The following is a 20604-nucleotide window of genomic DNA, read 5'->3' on the forward strand; positions in this document are numbered from 1 at the left end:
ATATTTGCAAATGATATGACCAGTAAGGGGTTAATATCCAAATTATATTAACAGGGACTTCCCTGGTGGTACAGTGGTTAAGAATCCACCTGCCAATGCAGGGGACATGGGTTCGAACCCTAGTCCAGGAAGATCCCACATGCCACAGAGCAACTAAGCCTGTGTGCCACAACTACTGAGCCTGCACTCTAGAGCCCAGCAGCCACAACTACTGAGCTCACATGCCACAACTACTGAAACCTGTGAGCCTAGAGCCTGTGCTCTACAACAAGAGAAGCCACCGCATTGAGAAGCCCATGCACTGCAATGAAGAGTAACCCCTGCTCACTGCAACTAGAGAAAGCCTGCACACAACAATGAAGACCCAACACAGCCAAAAATAAATAAATTTATTTTTAAAAAATTATAATAATAGCTCATACAACTCAACATCAAAGAAAACAAACCACCTGATTAAAAAGTGGGCAGAAGACCTGGACAGACATTTTTCCAAAGAGGACATACAGATGGCCAACAGGCACATGAAAAGATGCTCAACATTGCTAATCATCAGGGAAATACAAATCAAAACCACAATGAGATGCAATCTCACACCTGTCAGAATGGCTGTCGTCAAAAAGAACACAACAGATATTGGCAAGAATATGGGGAAAAGAGAACTCTCATTCATTGTTGGTGGGAATGTAAATTGGTGCAGACACTGGAAAACAGTATAGAGGTTTCTCAAAAAACTAAAACTAGAACTACCATAGGATCCAGCAATTCCACTTCTGAGTATATATCTGAAAAAAAGAAAACAAAAACACAAATTTGAAAAGATACATGCTCACCAATATTCATAGCAACATTATCTACAATTATCAAGATATGGAAGCAACCTAAATGTCCATCAACAGAGGAATGGATAAAGAAGATGAGTGGAATCCTACTCAGCCATAAGAAAGAATGAAATTTTTCCATTTGCAACAACATGGATGGAATTGGGGGTTATTATGCAGAGTGAAAAAAAGTCATACAGAAAGACAAATAGTGTATGATATCACTTATATGTGGAAACTATAAAATACTATAAACTAGTGAATATAATTTAAAAACAGGGACTTCCCTGGTGGTGCAGTGGTAAAGAATCCACCTGCCAATGCAGGGGACATGGGTTCAATCCCTGGTCCAGTAAAATCCCACATGATGCAGAGCAACTAAGCCTGTGTGCCACAACTACTGAGCCTGCACTCTAGAGCCCGCAAGCCACAACTACTGAGCCCACATGCTGCAAGTACTGAAGCCCACATTCCTAGAGCCTGTGCTCCACAACAAGAGAAGCCACTGCAATGAGAAGTCTGTGCACCACAACAAAGAGTAGCCCCCACTCGCTGCAACTAGAGAAAGCCCATGCGCAGCAACAAAGACTCAACACAGCCAAAAATAAATAAATAAATAGAAGACATTTAAAAAAAAAAAAAAGGAGACTCACAGTTATAGAAACAAACTAGTGGTTACCCGTGAGAAGAGGGAAGGGGGAGGGGCAGAATAAGGGTGGGCGAGTGGTTGGTACAAACTATTATGTAGAAAATAAGCTACAAGAATGTATTTTATAACACAGAGAATATAGCCAATATTTTATAGTAACTATGAATGGACTATAACCTTTAAAAATTGTGTGATACGTCAAAATTAGTGATGACCAGTAAGGAATATGTTTGAAAAAAAAGATAACATCCTAGTTTGTCACTATAAATGCCATTCCCATTGAGCTTCCCTGGTGGTGCAGTGGTTAAGAATCCACCTGCCAGTGAAGGGTACATGGGTTTGAGCCCTGGTCCAGGAAGATCACACATGCCGCGGGGCAACTAAGCCCCTGCGTCACAACTACTGAGCCTGCACTGTAGAGCCCATGAGCCACAACTACCAAAGCCTGCATGCCTAGAGCCCGTGCTCCACAACAAGAAAAGCCACCGCAATGAGAAGCCCACACACCACAATGAAGAGTAACCCCCGCTCCCTGCAGCTAGAGAAAGCCCGCGTCCAGCAACGAAGTTGCAACGCAGCCAAAAATAAAAAATTAATTAATTAATTAATTTTTAAAAATGTCATTCCCACAATCTGAAGCATTGCCTCAGTGCTTCCTGAGACTGAGGAGGTGGGAGTTCTGTGTTCTTGTTGTGTGTTAGTAGCTGCACCTCTGGTGGTGTCTGGTGGTGGTAATTGTGCAGTCACAGTAATTGTAGAAAACATGATAGTTCTCTTACTGTGTATCCAGCAGTCCTCTGTGTATTTTACCTACGTAAAATCCTTTGATCTTCACAGTGAAGTAGACACTGTTATTAACTCCGTATTACAGACGAAGAGACTGAGGTACAGAGGGGGTACCTACTTCGCCAAAGACACACAGCTCGTAAGTGGAAGAGACAGGCTGCAAACCCAGTCTCCAAAAACCATACTCTTAGCTCTTGGGCATCCTGCTTTTTTGTCTGCTACTGTTGCTGATAAAACTAAAGATAACAATAACAACAATGATGGTGAAAACTTACACGGACCTTAGCATGTACCAGGCCCAGTTCTAAGTGCTCTATGTGTATTAACTGACTTATTCTTTGTAACAACACCAGGAGGCAAGTTCTGTTGCTATTTGTGTATTACAGGTAAAGAGCCTGAGGCACAGAAAGGCTGACTACATTTTGAAAGTTACAGGTGTTATGTTTTATCTTTTTGTAGCCTGTACATTTTATCCTTTTGTATCCTGTACACTGGATTTGTCCATGGAAGTGCATCACTTGTGTATGGAGAGTGACAAAAAAAATAGAGAATTCCTCTCATTGGAATGATTATTTAAGGAGCAAAACCCTTCATTTCAGTTTAAAACAGTGTTCACTTTCAAAATTCTTGTTGAAGAGTACACATGTGAAACATCTGTTTGTTTTGGCATTTAAAGTGGTGAGCTCAGTGAACGTAACTTATTCCACTGGTCGTAATGCTAAGTGTGCCACACCCAAACTAAGGTATTGTGGGGTTTGTGTGTGTGGTATCTCTGCCGCTTTCATTACTTTTAGGTGAAAAGGAACTATTTTGGCATTAATCTATGGATATTTAATTGTTAGGGATAGATTTTTCTGAAATCCATCTTTAGGATAGAATGATGCATGTGAATTATACACTTCTCTTAACATGCAGCTGGATCTGCTTGCCCACTGTTGGCAAGACTAGGATATTTGGAGCATTTTCCAGAAGCTGTAAAGGGTTTGTGTTCACTTGTCCCTCGTTCTTCCCATAGTCCACACCTTGCCTTTGCTGGACACTTGTTCTGGAACATGTGTGCTCACTGACCAAGATAGTAACAGATTCCTGGTCCACTTCCGTGGTCTCTGACTTCCCATTCCGTCCTCACACTGTTACAGCTTTGTCCCTGGCACTGCTGATACTGTTGCCACAATTTGCCAAATTGAGGGGGCGTTTTACTTCCACCTTTGTATTGTTTGCTGTCTCTGTTCCCTTCGACTCACTAACCCCACTCACTTCTGATTCTCCTTATAATATCTGACATTTCCTTCTAAGTCTTTTTTCTTCATGGCCTTCTCTTCCTCTGCTTCTTCATTAAAGTTGGCATTGCTCAGGCGTTCAACATTGGCTCCCTCTTTTTCTCACTGGATATGCTGTTCTCAGGTGGTCTTACTCAGAGTTTTCCTGTATCACTCTGATCTGCAAACTCATAAATCCAACTGCTTGCTGAAACTACACTTGGATATTCCATTGTCATCTTAAAACCCAGCAAGTTCAAAAGCAAATTAATTTTCTTTCCTTTGAAAAATGCTCTTCCTCCTGTGTTCTTCATCCCCAAGCCACTCAAGCTATGAACCCAGTCAGCCTCCTTCCTACCCTTCCCTCCTTCACACATTAATGCACATTAGAATCACTGTTTTAATCTTTTTTGAGTCTTGTCCTTGGAGATTACTTTTCAAAATAGCTTGGATGTGAGACTTGGCAGGTAGACTCTGAAAAGCCTCCCCAGTTAACAAACTGAAGAATAAAAATCATATGATCCTCTCAATAGATGTAGAAAAAGCTTTTGACAGAATTCAACATCTATTTATAAGAACTCTCCACAAAGTGGATATGAGAGAATATACATCAACATAACAAAGTCCATGCAGGATAAGTCCACAGCAAACCTCATTCTCAATGGTGAAAAGCTGAAAGCATTTCCTCTAAGGTCAGGAACAAGACAAGGATGCCCACTCTCACCACTTTTATTCATCATAGTATTGGAAGTCCTAGCCATAACAATCAGACAAGAAAAAGAAATAAAAGGAATCCAAATTGGAAAGGAAGAAGTAAAACTGTCACTGTTTGAAGATGACATGACACTATATATAAAAAATACGAAAGACACAACCAAAAAACTATTAGAACTAATAAATGAATTAGTAAAGTTAAAAGGTACAAAATTAATACAGTAAGTCCCCTACATATGAACCTTCAAGTTGTGAACTTTCAAAGATGTGAACATGCATTCACATGTCCAGTCACATCAGTTAGTTCATGTGACTGGTGTACATTGTCACGTGTATGCATCCTCTACAAGTGGTTGTACTTTTGTGTACTTTACAGTGCTGTATAGAGTACAGTAGTATAGTATCTTTATTTAAAGCCCAGGATGTCCAGAGCAAGTGTAAAAGCAGTGGTATATAGCTGATTGTGTTAGTTGGGTACCTAGGCTAATTTTGTTGGACTTAAGAACAAATTGGACTTAATGAACGTGCTCTCAGAACAGAACTGTTGCAATTCCAATTGCATCAAGAAAAAAATACCTAGGAATAAATTTAACCAAGGAGGCAAAAGACCTGAGCTCTGAAAACTCTAAGATGTTGATGAAAGAAATTGAAGCCAAGACAAATAAATGGAAAGATATACCATGCTTATGGATTGGAAGAATCAATATTGTTAAAATGTCCATACTTCCCAAGGTAATCTACAGATTCATTGTAGTCCCTATCAGAATACCAGTGGCATTTTTCATAGGACTAGAATAATCTTAAAATTTGTATGGAACCACAAAAGACCCCAAAAGCCAAAGCAATCTTGAAAAAGAACAAAGTTGAAGATACCACACTCCCTGATTTCAGACTATAGTACAAAGCTATAGTAATCAAAACAGTAGGGGGGACTTCCCTGGTGGTGCCGTGGTTAAGAATCTGCCTGCCAATGCAGGGGACACAGGTTTGAGCCCTGGTCCAGGAAGATCCCACATGCTGTGGAGCAACTAAGCCCATGCACCACAACTCCTGAAGCCTGTGCACCTAGAGCCTGTGCTCCACAACAAGAGAAGCCACCACAATGAGAGGCCTGCACACCACAACAAAGAGTAACCCCCACTCGCCACAACTAGAGGAAGCCCATGTGCAGCAACAAAGACCTAACACAGCCAAAAATAAATAAATACATTTATTTTTTTTAAAAATGAGTATTAACTTTCATGAAACTTTAAAAAAAAAAAACAACAGTATGGTACTGGCAGGAAAACAGACTCATATATCACTGGAACAGATTAGAAAGCCCAGAAATACATCCATACTTACATGGTCAATTAATCTACATCAAAGGAGTCAGTAATATACAATGGGGAAAAGACAGCCCCTTCAATAAATGTTTTTGGGAAAACTGGACAGCCACAAGCAAAAGAATGAAACTGGACTATTTTCCTACACTATGTATAAGAATAAAGTCAAAATGGTTAAAAACTCAAATATAAGACCTGAAAGCACAAAACACCTACAAGAAAATATAGCACTATATTCTTTGACATCAGTCCTAGGGATGATTTTTTAGATATGTCTCCTCAGGCAGGGGTAAGAAAAACAAAAATAAACAAATGGGACTACATCAAACAAAAAAGCTTTTGCACAGCAAAGGAAACCATCAACAAAACGAAAAGACAGCCTACTGTATGGGAGAAGATATTTGCAAATAATACATTTTATAAAAGGCTTATATCCCAATTATATAAAGAAATCATACAACTTAATATAAAAAAAGAACAAACAATCCAATTAAAAATTGTGCAGAGGATCTGCATAGACATTTCTCCAAAGGACAAAAAGATAGCCAACAAACCCATGAAAAGATGCTCAGCACCACTAATCATCAGGAAAATGCAAATCAAACCCACAGTGAGATATCACCTCACACCTGTTAGAATAGCTATTATCAAAAAGACAAGAAATAACAAGTATTGGCGAGGAGCATGTGGAGAAAAGCGAACCCTCGTGCACTGCTGCTGGGAGTGAAAATTCATGCTGCTACTGTGGGAAACAGTATGGAGATTCCTCAAAAAAATTGAAATAGAACTACCGTATGTTCCAGCAATTCCACTTCTGGGTATTTATACCAATAAAACAAAAATACTGATTGAAAATGATATATACACCCTTATGTTCATTGAAGCATTGTTTATAATAGCCAAGATTTGGAAGCAACCTAAGTAGTATCCACCAATAGATGGATGGATAAAGAAGACATGTTTCACATACACATAATATATATGTGTGTGTGTATACATGTTTCATATATATGCATATGTGTGTGTGTATATATATGCCCACATATTTCACCTACCCACACAGTGGAATGCTACTCAACCATGAAAAAATAAAGTTTTCCATTTGCACAAAGGCAGCATGAATGGACCTGGAGGGTATGCCAAGTGGAATATGTCAGACAGAGAAAGACCAATGTTGTATTACTTCACTTACATGTGGAATCCAAAAAGCAAAACAGATGACCAAACCAAACAGAAAGATGCTTATAGATACAGAGAATAAACCCACAGTTGCTGGGGTGGGGGTGAGGGCATGGTTGAAAAAGGTGAAGTGGGTAAGAGGTATAATCTTACATTTAATATAAAATATTAAATGAGTAATGGGGTTTAATATACAGCATAAGGAATATAGTCAATAATATTGTAATAACTGTACAGTCACAGATGGTTAGTAGACTTATCGTGGTGATCAATTTCATAATGTATTTAAATATCGAATCACTATGTTGTACACCAGAAACTAACATAATATTTTATATCAACTATACCTTAATTTTTTTAAGTTTATTTTTACAATCCCCTAAAGTGAAACCTTTTGTCAGCATTGGATATTTCTAAATATGGGTAGACGCATATGTCAGTTATCGTGGTTAGCAGGATTTTCTACACTAGTTAATATATATTTTTAATTGTTTTAATGCAGTGTTAGCAGTGTGACGTTCTGAACAATGTTTCTTTCTAATTTCAGCCTGTGAGGTTGAAGCGGGGAAAGTGTACCAGGTGTCCTCAAAAGAGCACATCCAGCCATTCAAAGAAAACATGGAACAATTTATTATTCAAGGTAAATTCGGAAGAGATATGTTGCATTTCCCTCCCTGTTCAGCAGAAAGGTAGAAGGCATTTTGAAAAATATGCATTGGTTTAAAAGGGATTATTTTGACATCACAGAAAAATAAATGATGTTTAATCACGAATCACACAGTTGTGACAGACAAGCAATTGGCTAAACATGCTGTTTTGTGAATAATACTCTTTATTGCTGTTTTTCTAATGACAGCAGATACAATAGTTATTAGTTAAAATAGCATATATATATTTTTTATAAAATAGCATATATTTTTAAGGCATTAAAATTTTTATCTTTTTGTGATAGAAAGTTAGATATTCTTTTAAGTTTTATCTACACTTATGACTTCAGTTCAACCTGGTATTTCTTTGCTTTGTCAAAACATTATGCTCAAAACAAGGTATATTGATGATTTTCTGATCATCAAAACATTATATTCTATCTTCTATAGGATGTATACATACCCCTGGATATTTAACACATTTTTTCTGGGGACCTTAAAAACTTTGTAAATGTTATCTTATTGATTCTTCCTATATTCCTATGAAATAAGCAGTGATGGGACATTTCAGACAATATTAAAGAAACAAAAAAAATTTAATAAAAAATTCTATTAATCTATTGCTGTTTGAAATCCTTGAAACATATCAAAACGTTCACTACTCCAAACATTTCTGCTTTGGAAAGTTATATACATATCTTCTGAAGATCAGATTTATATCAGGCCATGCTCTGGGAAGGTTCTTGCTCTTTTAGGAATTCTCCAGAGACTGACATGGCCTGAGACTGAGGCCAAATTGTGCTCTGAAGACTGGCTCCATCCTCTGTGGTTTTTATAGGTTGTTCAAGTGTCTTTAATGATGATATACAGTGAATGAGTTATGCTGGAATTTGATACAGCATTAAGCACAGCTCTTTTTTAGATGGGAAAATACCATTTAATCATTTAAGATAATCATGACAATAGAAACAGAAATTTGGTCTGTCACGTATCAGAGTGATTGTCATTTCCATTTCCTCAGGTCCTCGTGACTTAGAGTGGAAAATCTACCCGTGGAGTCTTAAATAGTACTTGACTGAAATCAGTGTCCTGTAATTACAAATTAGATGGGCCTGACAGCTCACTCAGCTCTTAATGATGAATGAAATGAGTCTTGGTTTTTCCATGCAGTGGACTTTTAGGATCAAGAAACTGTAATTTTATGGAATATTCTTCTTTGCTTATGGGTAGAAAGGAGTCCTTAATTCTATAACTCATTAAAAGAGAAGTCAAACAATTTGCTAGATTTCACATCCTAAAACGTTAATGAGTGTGTCACTCATATAGTTGTTCACATATGTGATTATATTATATAATATTTTTTATTTTTTTCACATCTTTATTGGAGTATATTTGTTTACAATGGTGTGTTAGTTTCTGCTGTATAACAAAGTGAATCAGCTATACGTATACATATATCTCCATATCTCCTCCCTCTTGCATCTCTCTCCCACCCTCTCTATCCCACCCCTCTAGGTGGAAACAAAGCACTGAGCTGATCTCCCTGTGCGATGCACCTGCTTCCCACTAGCTATCTATTTTACATTTGGTGGTGTATATATGCCCATGCCATGCTCTCACTTCGTTCCAGCTTCCCCTTCCCCTTCCTGGTGTCCTCAAGTCCATTCTCTATGTCTACATGTTAATTCCTGTCCTGTTCCTAGGGTTTTCAGAAACTTTTTTTTTTTTTTTTGTAGATTCCACATGTATGTGTTAGCATACAGTATTTGTTTTTCTCTTTCTGACTTTCTTCACTCTGTATGACAGACTCTACGTCCACCCACCTCACTACAAATAACTCCATTTCGTTTCTTTTATGGCTGAGTAATATTCCATTGTATATATGTGCCACATCTTCTTTATCCATTCATCTGTCGATGGACACTTAGGTTGCTTCCATGTCCTGGCTATTGTAACTAGAGTTGCAATGAACATTGTGGTACATGACTCTTTTTGAATTATGGTTTTCTCAAGGTATATGCCCAGTAGTGGGATTGCTGGGTTGTATGGTAGTTCTAGTTTTAGTTTGGTGAGGAACCGCCATACTGTTCTCCATAGTGGCTGTATCAATTTACATTCCCACCAACAGGGCAGGAGGGTTCCATTTTCTCCACACTCTCTCCAGTATTTATTGTTTGTAGATTTTTTGATGATGGCCATTCTGACTGGTGTGAGGTGATACATCATTGTAGTTTTGATTTACATTTCTCTAATGATTAGTGATGTTGAGCATCCTTTCATGTGTTTGTTGGCAATCTGTATATCTTCCTTGGAGAAATGTCTATTTAGGTCTTCTGCCCATTTTTGGATTGGTTTGTGTTTTTGATATTGAGCTGCATGAGCTGCTTGTATATTTTGGAGATTAATCCTTTGTCAGTTGCTTCATTTGCAAATACTTACTCTCATTCTGAGGGTTGTCTTTTCATCTTGTTTATGATTTCCTTTGCTGTGCAAAAGCTTTTAAGTTTCGTTAGGTCCCATTTGTTTATTTTTGTTTATATTTCCATTTCTCTACAGTTGGGTCAACAAGGATCTTGCTGTGATTTATGTCATGGAATGTTCTGCCTATGTTTTCCTCTAAGAGTTTAATAGTGTTTGGCCTTACATTTAGGTCTTTAATCCATTTTGAGTTTATATCTGTGTATGGTGTTAGGGAGTGTTCTAATTTAATTCTTTTACATGTAGCTGTCCAGTTTTCCCAGCACCACTTATTGAAGAGGCTGTCTTTTCTCCATTGTATACTCTTGCCTCCTTTATCAAAGATAAGTTGACCATAGGTGCGTGGGGTTATCTCTGAGCTTTCTATCCTCTTCCATTGATCTATATTTCTGTTTTTGTGGCAGTACCATACTGTCTTGATTACTGTAGCTTTGTAGTATAGTCTGAAGTCAGGGAGCCTGATTCTTCCAGCTCCGTTTTTCTTTCTCAAGATTGCTTTGGCTATTCAAGGTCTTCTGTGTTTCCATACAAATTGTGAAATTTTTTGTTCTAGTTCTGTGTAAAATGCCATTGGTAGTTTGATAGGGGTTGCATTGAATCTGTAGATTGCTTTGGTTAGTATAGTCATTTTCACAATGTTGATGCTTCCAATCCAAGAACATGGTATATCTCTCCATCTGTTTGTATCATCTTTAATTTCTTTCATCAGTGTCTTATAGTTTTCTGCATACAGATCTTTTGTCTCCTTATGTAGGTTTATTCCTAGGTATTTTATTCTTTTTGTTGCAGTGGTAAATGGGAGTGTTTCTTTAATTTCTCTTTCAGATTTTTCATCATTAGTGTATAGGACAGGAAGAGAATTTTGTGCATTAATTTTGTATCCTGCTGCTTTACCAAATTCATTGATTAGCTCCAGGAGTTTTCTGGTAGCATCTTTAGCATTCTCTTCGTATAGTATCATGTCATCTGCAAACAGTGATAGTTTTACTTCTTCTTTTCTGATTTGGATTCCCATTATTTCTTTTTCTTCTCTGATTGTTGTGACTACAACTTCCAAAACTATGTTGAATAATAGTCTTGAGAGTGGGAAACCTTGTCTTGTTCCTGATCCTTGTGGAAATGATTTCAGTTTTTCACCATTGAGAATGATGTTGGCTGTGTGTTTGTCATATATGGCCTGTATTATGTTGAGGTAAGCTCCCTCTATGCCTACTTTCTGGAGTCTTTTTATCATAAATGGGTGTACAAAGATCAGTAAGACTAAAAGCTGGTTCTTTTAGAAGACAAACAAAATTGATAAACCATTAGCCAGACTCATCAAGAAAAAAAGGGAGAAGACTCAAATCAATAGAATTATAAATGAAAAAGGAGAGGTAACAACTGACACTGGAGAAATACAAAGGATCATGAGAGATTACTACAAGCAACTATATGACAATAAAATGGACAACCTGGAAGAAATGGACAAATTCTTAGAAAAGCACAACCTTTCGAGACTGAACCAGGAATAAATAGAAAATATAAACAGATGAATCACAAGCACTGAAATTGAAACTGTGGTTAAAAATCTTCCAACAAACAAAAGCCCAGGACCAGATGGCTTCACAGGTGAATTCTATCAAACATTTAGAGAATATCTAATACCTATCCTTCTCAAACTCTTCCAAAATATAGCAGAGGGAGGAGCACTCTCAAATTCATTCTATGAGGTCACCATCACACTGATACCAAATCCAGACAAATATGCCACCAAAAAGGAAAACTACAAGCTAATAACACTGATGAACATAGATGCAAAACTCCTCAAGAAAATACTAGCAAACAGAATCCAACAGCACATTAAAAGGATCACACACCACGATCAAGTGGAGTTTATCCCAGGAATGCAAGGATTCTTCAATATATGCAAATCAATCAATGTGATAAGCCATATTAACAAACTGAAGGAGAAAGTCCATTTGATCATCTCAGTAGATGCAGAAAAAGCTTTTGACAAAATTCACCACCCATATATAATACTTTGAATCTGTGTTTCATAGACCAGGCATTGAAATTTTCTTTTGAATCCATCTTAAGTCATTTTTTTGAATGAATAACAAAATTATGTTTTTCACCCCAGGTGGAATTACGAATTGTGCTCACAATCCACACATGATCAGCTATATCTGATATCTTTTGATATCATTATAATGATTCCCAGGGTGGGTAGAGGCCTTCAGAATTTGTCTGGCAATTCACTTGCATGGGAGACTGTATCCTGGCACACTAAATTGATAAGTGTCTATTCATATTTTACCAGTCTTCCATGAAGACTTTTATCCCCTTTAGTATGAAATTCAGGCAGTAGTAATTCTTATACTTATCTATGATAAATGAAACCATAACTCTTATAAGGATAATAACCTGTGTGTTCTTACAGGTGTGAAATGCTTCACCTTTTTACCATTAGATTAACCATAATTATGTGAGTCTTTCTTCACGTCTCCTCCTCCAGCACTTTCAGTTACCCTTTTATTTCTTCTCCGGTCCTCTTCAAATGTTGTATGGTTGAAAATTTTTTTGAATGCCTCCTATCCGCCCAGACATTCTTTGGGGTACTGAGTCACAGCAGTGAAGAAGAAAACGTATGTGTCTTAATGGACCTTACATTGTACATTATCTGGAAGACAGAGAGTGACAACAGCAAATCCTTTGGAAAAACTTATGTAGATCAAGTGTGTCTAAAATGTGGAAGAAAAACAGGTCCGGCTTTAAAAACGGTTGCTCATGAGCCTGTGTTCAGTGACATATAGTGAAAACAGTGGATTTCAAAATACACTTCTCTAAGAATATGGCCAATTTTTTGTACCATATTTTTTCTAGTTATCAGGACAAAATTCTAAAATTAAATTTATACACTAAAAAATGCATTCCAACTTAGTACAAATAATATATATCAAATCTTTGTTTATAATTAGGCCTTCCTCAGTTATAATAGTGTTTTCTTACATTAACCTTTGTGCTCAGATTACCTTACACAGATATATTCAAGTTTTTTAATATCCCATCAAAGTCTTTTCAATGTGTTTCATTTTCTAAAGCTAAAGTCTCTCTCAGACAATCCAAGAGACTATACCCAATGCTGGCAAACATTTTAATTGCATTAGCTCTCACAATATAATAGAGACTTCTCTTATTCTTGTAATTCAGCCATTTAGTCTCTGAATCACACTCTAAGAGCTTCTGATTTCATCCGGCCCAGTTATCCATCGATCCACCCCCTTTTGCACTCCCATCTTCCCAATTCTGCTCAAGACAAGATTTTATGGCCTCTGCTTAAACACCTCTTTGGGAATGTCCCTCACCTCTGCCCTAAAATAGGCAGATTTAGAGTTGAGTCCTACCACCACAAGGCAGTTACTGATTGTAATGGTGCCAGCTGAGTGCCATCGTTGGGAGACTTGAGAATATAGTGTGAATAAATAATGTTCTCACCACCCCCTGCCAGTTTTATATTCTTTGTAACATTTAACTGTTCTCTGTGATTGAATTAGTTACTCGTCCCTAAACAATGTAAGGTCCATTAAGAGAGCAGCTTTGCTTTTCTTTTTGCTGTATCCCTACACCTGGAAAAATGCCTGCACATAGTATACACTGTCCTGCTCACCAGGCGAAAGCCCAACAACCCTCATTAAGCTCATATTTGTACCAGAGCAGCTCGACATTGTTTTCTTGGCAGGGTGGTGGTCCTTACACAACACTGACTGCTGTCACCTTAAGTCATGACGGACACCTGCTGCTGGAACTCACTTCTCCTCAGCAGTGCTGTAACATTTCCCTTGTAAATTTAGTTTTCTCAATTTCTGAGATTTGTTTCTGTCTTCTTCTCTTGAACCTCCACAATCTTCCTGTTCCATTTACCTGTTGCTCTAATGATAATCTCTCCCCATACTCTGGTAAGAAATTGTACAGATGGTCCCACACCCACCCACCACTGCATCTGCAAGCCTGGCCGAGGAACTTGGGCTTTACCCTGAATCTGCGTGAGCAGAGATTTGAAGGTTTAAGAGAGGGTACACTAGCAGCCATGGAGAGGAGCTAAGTGGAGGCGGCCCAGACTTGTAGGCAGGAGGCCTCTTCCAAGATTGTTGGGTCATGCTGTTAGAGAAATGAAGGGCCTGTTCTGGGGGAGTAGTAGCAGTGCTGGAGAGAGGATAGATCTAGGGATATTAATAACACAGCACGGAAATTATGTGGTGACCAAATGAGCGTAGAGGTGATGGATGGTGTCCCGATTTCAGGTCTGAGTGCCCGGGTGAGTTGTGATATGAATCACTGGAGTAGAGAAGATAGATCTTGGGAAAGATGGGAATGGCTAGCATGATCACCTTAGGTGGACACGCAGGTGGATACTCCAAGTGAGCAGGTGTATGTATGCAGTAGACATGGGCGTGGAACCAAGATGGAAGATTGGCCATCACCAGCAAGGTGATTGTTTAGTGCATGTGATCACCTAGGAAGATAAGAAAATAGACTCCGGGATAGAATTCTAGAGGAGAATACGTTTCTGGGGTGAACAGAGGAAGAGAAGCCCTCACAGGTGTTAGTAATTAGATAGGTAGAAGGAGCACCGAGAGAGGCAGTTTTGGGGGACCCAGAGTGAGGGGTAGTTTCAGAAAGCAGGGATGATCATAGTGGTACATGTTCCTGGATGGAACATTTTTCTTGGATTGGCATGGGCAGAAACCAGTTTTCTGAGCTTTTGACATTGAAGGCAAGTGAGAAAGTAGAGTATAACTCTGCAACAATTTTAAAAGTTATTGTGGGACAAGTGTAAGTGATGCATAAGCGTTTGACTTCACTGTTTAATTGAAGTTGCTATAATAAGCTTATCTCTAATTTATGCCAACGTATGGGATGATTTTATTTTTGTGCATTGTTATGAAGAAAACTAACTGATAATCTCCAGATGGTTATGCAGCATTTATTTATTTTAAATTTATTTTTGTAGTTTTTGTTAAATTTTCTTTTGTGCCGCCTTTTTTTTTTTAAGAAGTAGGCAACAAGAGGTAAGAAAATGAGATAAATGGATCACTGGGGAACTTAATGCTTAGCTAGAATTTCTCCCAGAACCCAGCACACTCGTTTCCTTTTAATTTTTTTTCTTTCTTTTTGAATCCAAGTTGTATTTTGGACAAAGTGTGCATATGATAACCGAATTTCTGGGCTGTAAAGGACCTTAGTTAAAGTGGATTGCCATTACATGTCTGTGCGTGTTGAGGTTACTGGGAAAGAAATAGGAGCCTAGGTCCCTCTTGTTGACCTTCACAGCCTTTTTACTCCTATAATTATATTTTGATAAAGGTATATTTTAAAACTTAAGCACAGCTGTTTTTTGGGTGAATGGCAAAATTTTTTAAAAGTAGTTCCCTTCCATGGTATTAAATGAAGTTAAGGCCCTTGTGATTTTTATAAATCAGAAATAGCTAATGAGATTATTCATTAGACTCACTCTCAGTACCTCCACCCCCTCTTCTCCCAAACATTTCTTCCTTAATCAAAGCATCGTAAATTGTAGCTGAGCTAGAGAAATAGAACAAAGAAAAAAATGCATAAATCTGTAATCACATGTTTATAACTAAAAGGGTGTTGAAACCTCAACTCTAAATATATAATTTTTTAAAAACAAAATTCAACTGAGTAAATTTGAAGATCTAATTGACTTTATTAAACAATGCATGAATCAGGCAGCATCTCATCTGGCAAGCAAAGAGATACTCTATTACAAATGAAAGTTATACAAAATGGAAGGTTTTTATAGAAAGGAAGGTGGGACAAGGAAGTCATCAGCAAGAGAAAAGTGAAAGTTCATTTCAGGAAAGTGAGAATTCAGGGTGATGACAGCTTTTCATTGGCCGAGCTTGTTGCTGGTCAGGAAGAACATCTCCCTTCCTCCTGCCCAGGAAGTAGAGGCCCCTTCCCTTTGGAGGTTTGAGGACCCTCTCTTCCTGTTTGGGTGATTGACCCCCAGTGGTAGGCATGAGAGCTCCCTGTGCACGCCTTCCAGACCCCAATTTTAGTCGAGGTTTCCTTTATTAATTTTCACATTTACCCCTTTTGAACAAGATCTTTCTTTAAAGCATCACTGATCAGGAGTCAGGTTCTCCACATCTAGTGGTTTGTCCCTCGGTCCCAGGAAGGACCTTTCCTGGGTGTGCTGTCTCACATAGGAGGGAAAGTTTGTGGACAGAAATTGCTTGAGGTCACATTTGTGTAACAAGGTAGGGTAGTAAGGAGAACTCTCGGCCATTTCTTATCCAAAGTCTAGATTTTATTAAGGTCATAAACATTGGAAGTCATCTTGAAGTGTTGAGCTAACATCACCTTATGAGGGACATCATTTTTAGGGATGGCTGAGTTTATTTGTTCAGGCCAAGTGTTAGTCAGGTTTTTTGCACATGTGGGAAGAGAATCTCCTAGCTTAAAATAAAAAGTTATCCTAAAGATGGGGGTTGCTTTTGAGATTTCTTAGAGATTTCTTAGTGAGTGAGGACAAATCTGAAGGGAGGTCATTATCTTTCCAGGCCAATGTCAGAAAAAAGGAAAGAAAGAAATGAAGAATAAAAGGTTTCATTTTTAGTTAAAGTTTGAAGTCTTGATCTGGCATTTTGGGTAGAAGTAATCTGCATGATGTCAGCTACTTCTCTTCATCAGTTTGTCTTGGAAGTCTCCATTGTCTGTACTGGACCAGATGTCAGGTGGAGCCTTCTTTAGCTGTGTTCTCAAGACTCAGTGCCTTCTAGTTTTGCAGCAGTGTCAGTGGTCAGGAGCACATGGTAAGGTCCCTTCCAGCAAGGCTTAGGGCTGTCTTCCTCTGATGATGTTTCCAGAACACCCAGTCACTGGGCTCCAGACTGTGACCAACAGGATTCTTTGAACTGGGATCCAGGAAAGCTTCTTTGACCTGTTGATGACAGGCTTGAGCATGAGACATTAATGACTTACAGTATCTGGTCATACTAGTATGAGACACCGAGGGCTCAGCAGAAGGTCATATGCCAATAGACATTGGTCAGCTGGTGACTGTCTCATGTGGATGGAGTTTATGGATCCCAAAGTGGGTACTGCAAAGAGTCAGCAAGACCAAAGGCAATACCTTAGGTGAGGGGAGTCCAGTAATTTTGGCAAGTTTATAAATTTTGAGTTTCAGGATCATATTAGCTCTCTCAACTTTATCTGATGATTGAGGATGATAGGGACAGTGATAATTCCAAGAAGTTTACAAGGTTTTCATTAAGGTTTGTATAATTTGCCCATGGAAGTGGGTGTACCAATCACTGGAGATCGTGGAAGGTGTATCCCAAGTGGGAAACATTCTCTAACAGTTTATTTGCCACTGTGAGGGAATCAACCCATCCAGAAAACATACATACAATAACAAGAACAAGGACATGTTGATAACTCTTGTTAAATGGCAGTTGAATGACATAGCTGTAGGTGTTCAAAGGGTCCAGAAGGAGGAGGTCTGAGGCCTCTGGGGACAAAATGATTTTCCAAGGCTATGGCACTGGAAGGTCAGATAGACATTGCTGGTAGACTGTTTTTGCAATTTTGTGGAAGTCTTCCCACCAATGTCACTTCATAATTTGTATTATATTAAATGCACTATAGTGGAGAAAGAAATGCAAAAACTGAAAAATGGGGTTTGCCAAGGAGCTGGGAAGAATCTAGTGGCCATCTTGGATTTCACATCACTCTGGCTGTTCATTCCATTGACAGCCACTGGAGAAGGAGAACACTGCTAAAAAGGAGAAAAGGAAGTGGAAAGGGCTACAGAAGATAATGACTCCATGGCTTTTCATTGGCTGAGTCTTTGCCATGAATGAAGTGGAGTCTTTCTTCTTTCTGGTGGGCTCTGCTATTGTCACAGGGCATGAGAACTCCTCCTTCTGGTCTCCCAAATCTATCTAATTGTGGTTTCTGTTTATTACATTCCCCCCTTTTGATCAAGATCTTCCTCTGAAAACATCGCTGATCAGGAGTCAGGTTTTCCAGTTTCAGTGGCTTTTTGCTCCTCAATGTCAGTAAGGTCCTTTCCTGAGTGTCGTGTCCCATGTTGCAGGGAAAGTGCACAGACTGGAAACCAACTGAGGTCACATATAGTAACAAGAAAGGATGGAGAACTCTCAGACACTTTTTATCTAAAGCTCATGTTATCGAAACCAAGGACATTGGAGATCATTTGGTGGTGTTACATCATCATCAAAGGTTTGGAAACAAACTTCCAACAGACTTGGTCTGGATCTTGGCAAAACTCTCATCAGATGTCATTTGCTCCAATTCTGGGAAATCTTTACTTTCAGGTCACAGTATGATGTGCAGGTCCATTCAGGATTCGGGGTTTTCTTTAGTTGTGTCACGTGAATCCAAGAGTCTCTTCCTAGGTTTGGTTAGCAGTACTTGATAGGGGCCTTTTCATCGAAGTTGAGGAGAGTCCTTCTGGAGGAATTGTTTCCAATAGATGAAATCTCCAGGTTGAAATAGATGAAATCTCCAGGTTGCAAGGTGATGCTCAAGGTCTTTGTCTCCTGAGGACACACTGTGAAAAAGTTGCTGTACCAAAACATGGTTGTTTTTAATAGAAGCAATCAGGCCTTTGCAATATTGGACTATCTCCCCTTTTATCGGTTGTGGGTCAAAACAAGCAGGAACCAAGTGCATTCGGCATCCTCTGACTACCTCAAAGTATGAGTTTATGAATTCCAGAGGGGGTGGATCTGAGATTTAGAGGGACTAGCAGCAGTGCTTTTGGCCAAGGTATTTGGAGGGCCTCTAGAAATTTTGCCAATTGAGTCTTGATAATGTCTTTAGTGCATTGGACTAAACCAGGGGACTGAGGTGGTAAGTGCAGTGAAAGCTGTAAAACCGGCAAAACAGCACAGACTTATCAAAGCACCTCATCAGTAAAGTGGATTCCTCCATCACTCTGACATTTGAGGGGAGTTTCCCAGGTAGGGATAATCTTTTCCAAAAGGACTTTGGCCACAAGAAGAGGCAGTAGCCTGTCTGCTAGGGAAGACTTCAGTCCAGTGTGAAAACATACAAACCATGACTAAAATGAATTTATATCCGTGAGATAAAGGGAGTTGTATGAAATCCATCTGCCAGACTTTGAATGGTCCATTAGGCAGTTTAAAATGTCTGAGGCAAGTTGCACCCCAAAAAATCTACTAGGATTTTTACACAATTACATAGAGTCTATAGATCAGCTTGGGGAGAACTGACATCTTACAATATTGAGGCTTTCTATCTATGAATATGATAAAGACTGCCGTTTATGCCTCCTTTAAAGTCTGTATAAAAAGTTTCACAATTTTCTATAAGGTCTTCATGTAGTTTTAATAGTTATATTCCTAAAGGCCTTATTTTTACTATAATACATTTTGTGAATCACATTTATTGTTACTACTACTTATGTGAAGACAAAAATCAAATAACCATTGTATAAAGTTGTTACATGCTAGAAACTTGCTGAACTCTTATTAATATAGTAATTTGTGTATTAAAATTTTTTTTTCTCTGTAGACATCACTGCAAATAATGACTTTTTTTTTTTTAGCTTCTTTTTTTCTAGCTGTATTGCACTGGCTGGTACCTTTAGTGGGTAGGAAGTGTGGAAATGCCCTATTGCAAAGGGGTGTGATCAGAGGAATGGAAAAAATTATTTTGGCCATCTTTGTAAAGAAATTACCACAAATTGATTGAAGGTTTTCTTCTCATTCAATATTTCCTCTCTACTACTTTGCAACTTATATTCTGAACCTTTATTCTTTTAATATATACCTTTGATATTTTACCATAATTCTTTAACAAAATCTAAAGTTTAAAATAATACAAGTCCTGGGACTTCCCTGGTGGCTCAGTGGTTAAGAATCCGCCTGCCAAGGCAGGGGACTACTGGTTCAATCCCTGGTCCAGAAAGATCCCGCAGAGCAACTAAGCCCGTGCACCACAACTACTGAGCCTGTGCTCTAGAGCCTGTGAGCCACAACTACTGAGTCCACGTGCCACAACTACTGAGCCTGTGTACCTAGAGCCTGTGCTCCCAACAAGAGAAGCCACCAAAATGAGAAGCCCACGCACCGCAACAAAGAGTAGCCCCCGCTCGCCACAACTAGAGAAAGCCCACGCACAGCAACAAAGACCCAACGCAGCCAAAAAATATATTAAAAAAAAATACTTTATACAAAAATAATAATACAAGTCCTTAGAATGCTTAAACTCACCCATTTATACTTTATGCCATTCTTTTCCAGTGTTTTAGTATCATCTTATGTTTTTATAACCAATACCATCTTCTTTGCTCAGACCTTCATACTATGCTTTCCTTCTAAGGTGATATTTTTTCCTTCTTTCTGAAGTACATGCTTTAAAAGTTACTTTAATGAGACACTGGATTGTAAACGCTCTGTTTTTGTCTGTGGAAATAAATATACATCCCACTTGTTTTTTTGTTTTTTTTTTTTTATAAATTTATTTATTTATTTATGGCTGTGTTGGGTCTTTGTTTCTGTGCGAGGGCTTTCTCTAGTTGCGGAGAGCGGGGGCCACTCTTCATCGCGGTGCGTGGGCCTCTCACTATCGCGGCCTCTTTTGTTGCGGAGCACAGGCTCCAGACGCGCAGGCTCAGTAATTGTGGCTCATGGGCTTAGTTGCTCCGCGGCATGTGGGATCTTCCCAGACCAGGGCTTGAACCCGTGTCCCCTGCAT

General features: G+C 38.7%; 1 protein-coding gene across 1 annotated transcript in view; it reads left to right on the forward strand.

Moving 5' to 3' along the window:
* Positions 1-20604, forward strand: part of FMN2 (formin 2) — a 345283-nt gene that overhangs the window by 248956 nt on the left and 75723 nt on the right. Inside the window, exon 14 of the mRNA XM_082408836.1 lies at positions 7278-7370. Coding sequence (XP_082264962.1) covers positions 7278-7370 — 93 coding nt within the window. The remainder of the gene's footprint in view (positions 1-7277; positions 7371-20604) is intronic.

This window comes from Balaenoptera borealis (genome assembly GCF_965194805.1).
Source record: "Balaenoptera borealis genome assembly, contig: HAP1_SCAFFOLD_81, whole genome shotgun sequence".
NCBI classification, from domain to species: Eukaryota; Metazoa; Chordata; class Mammalia; order Artiodactyla; family Balaenopteridae; genus Balaenoptera; species Balaenoptera borealis.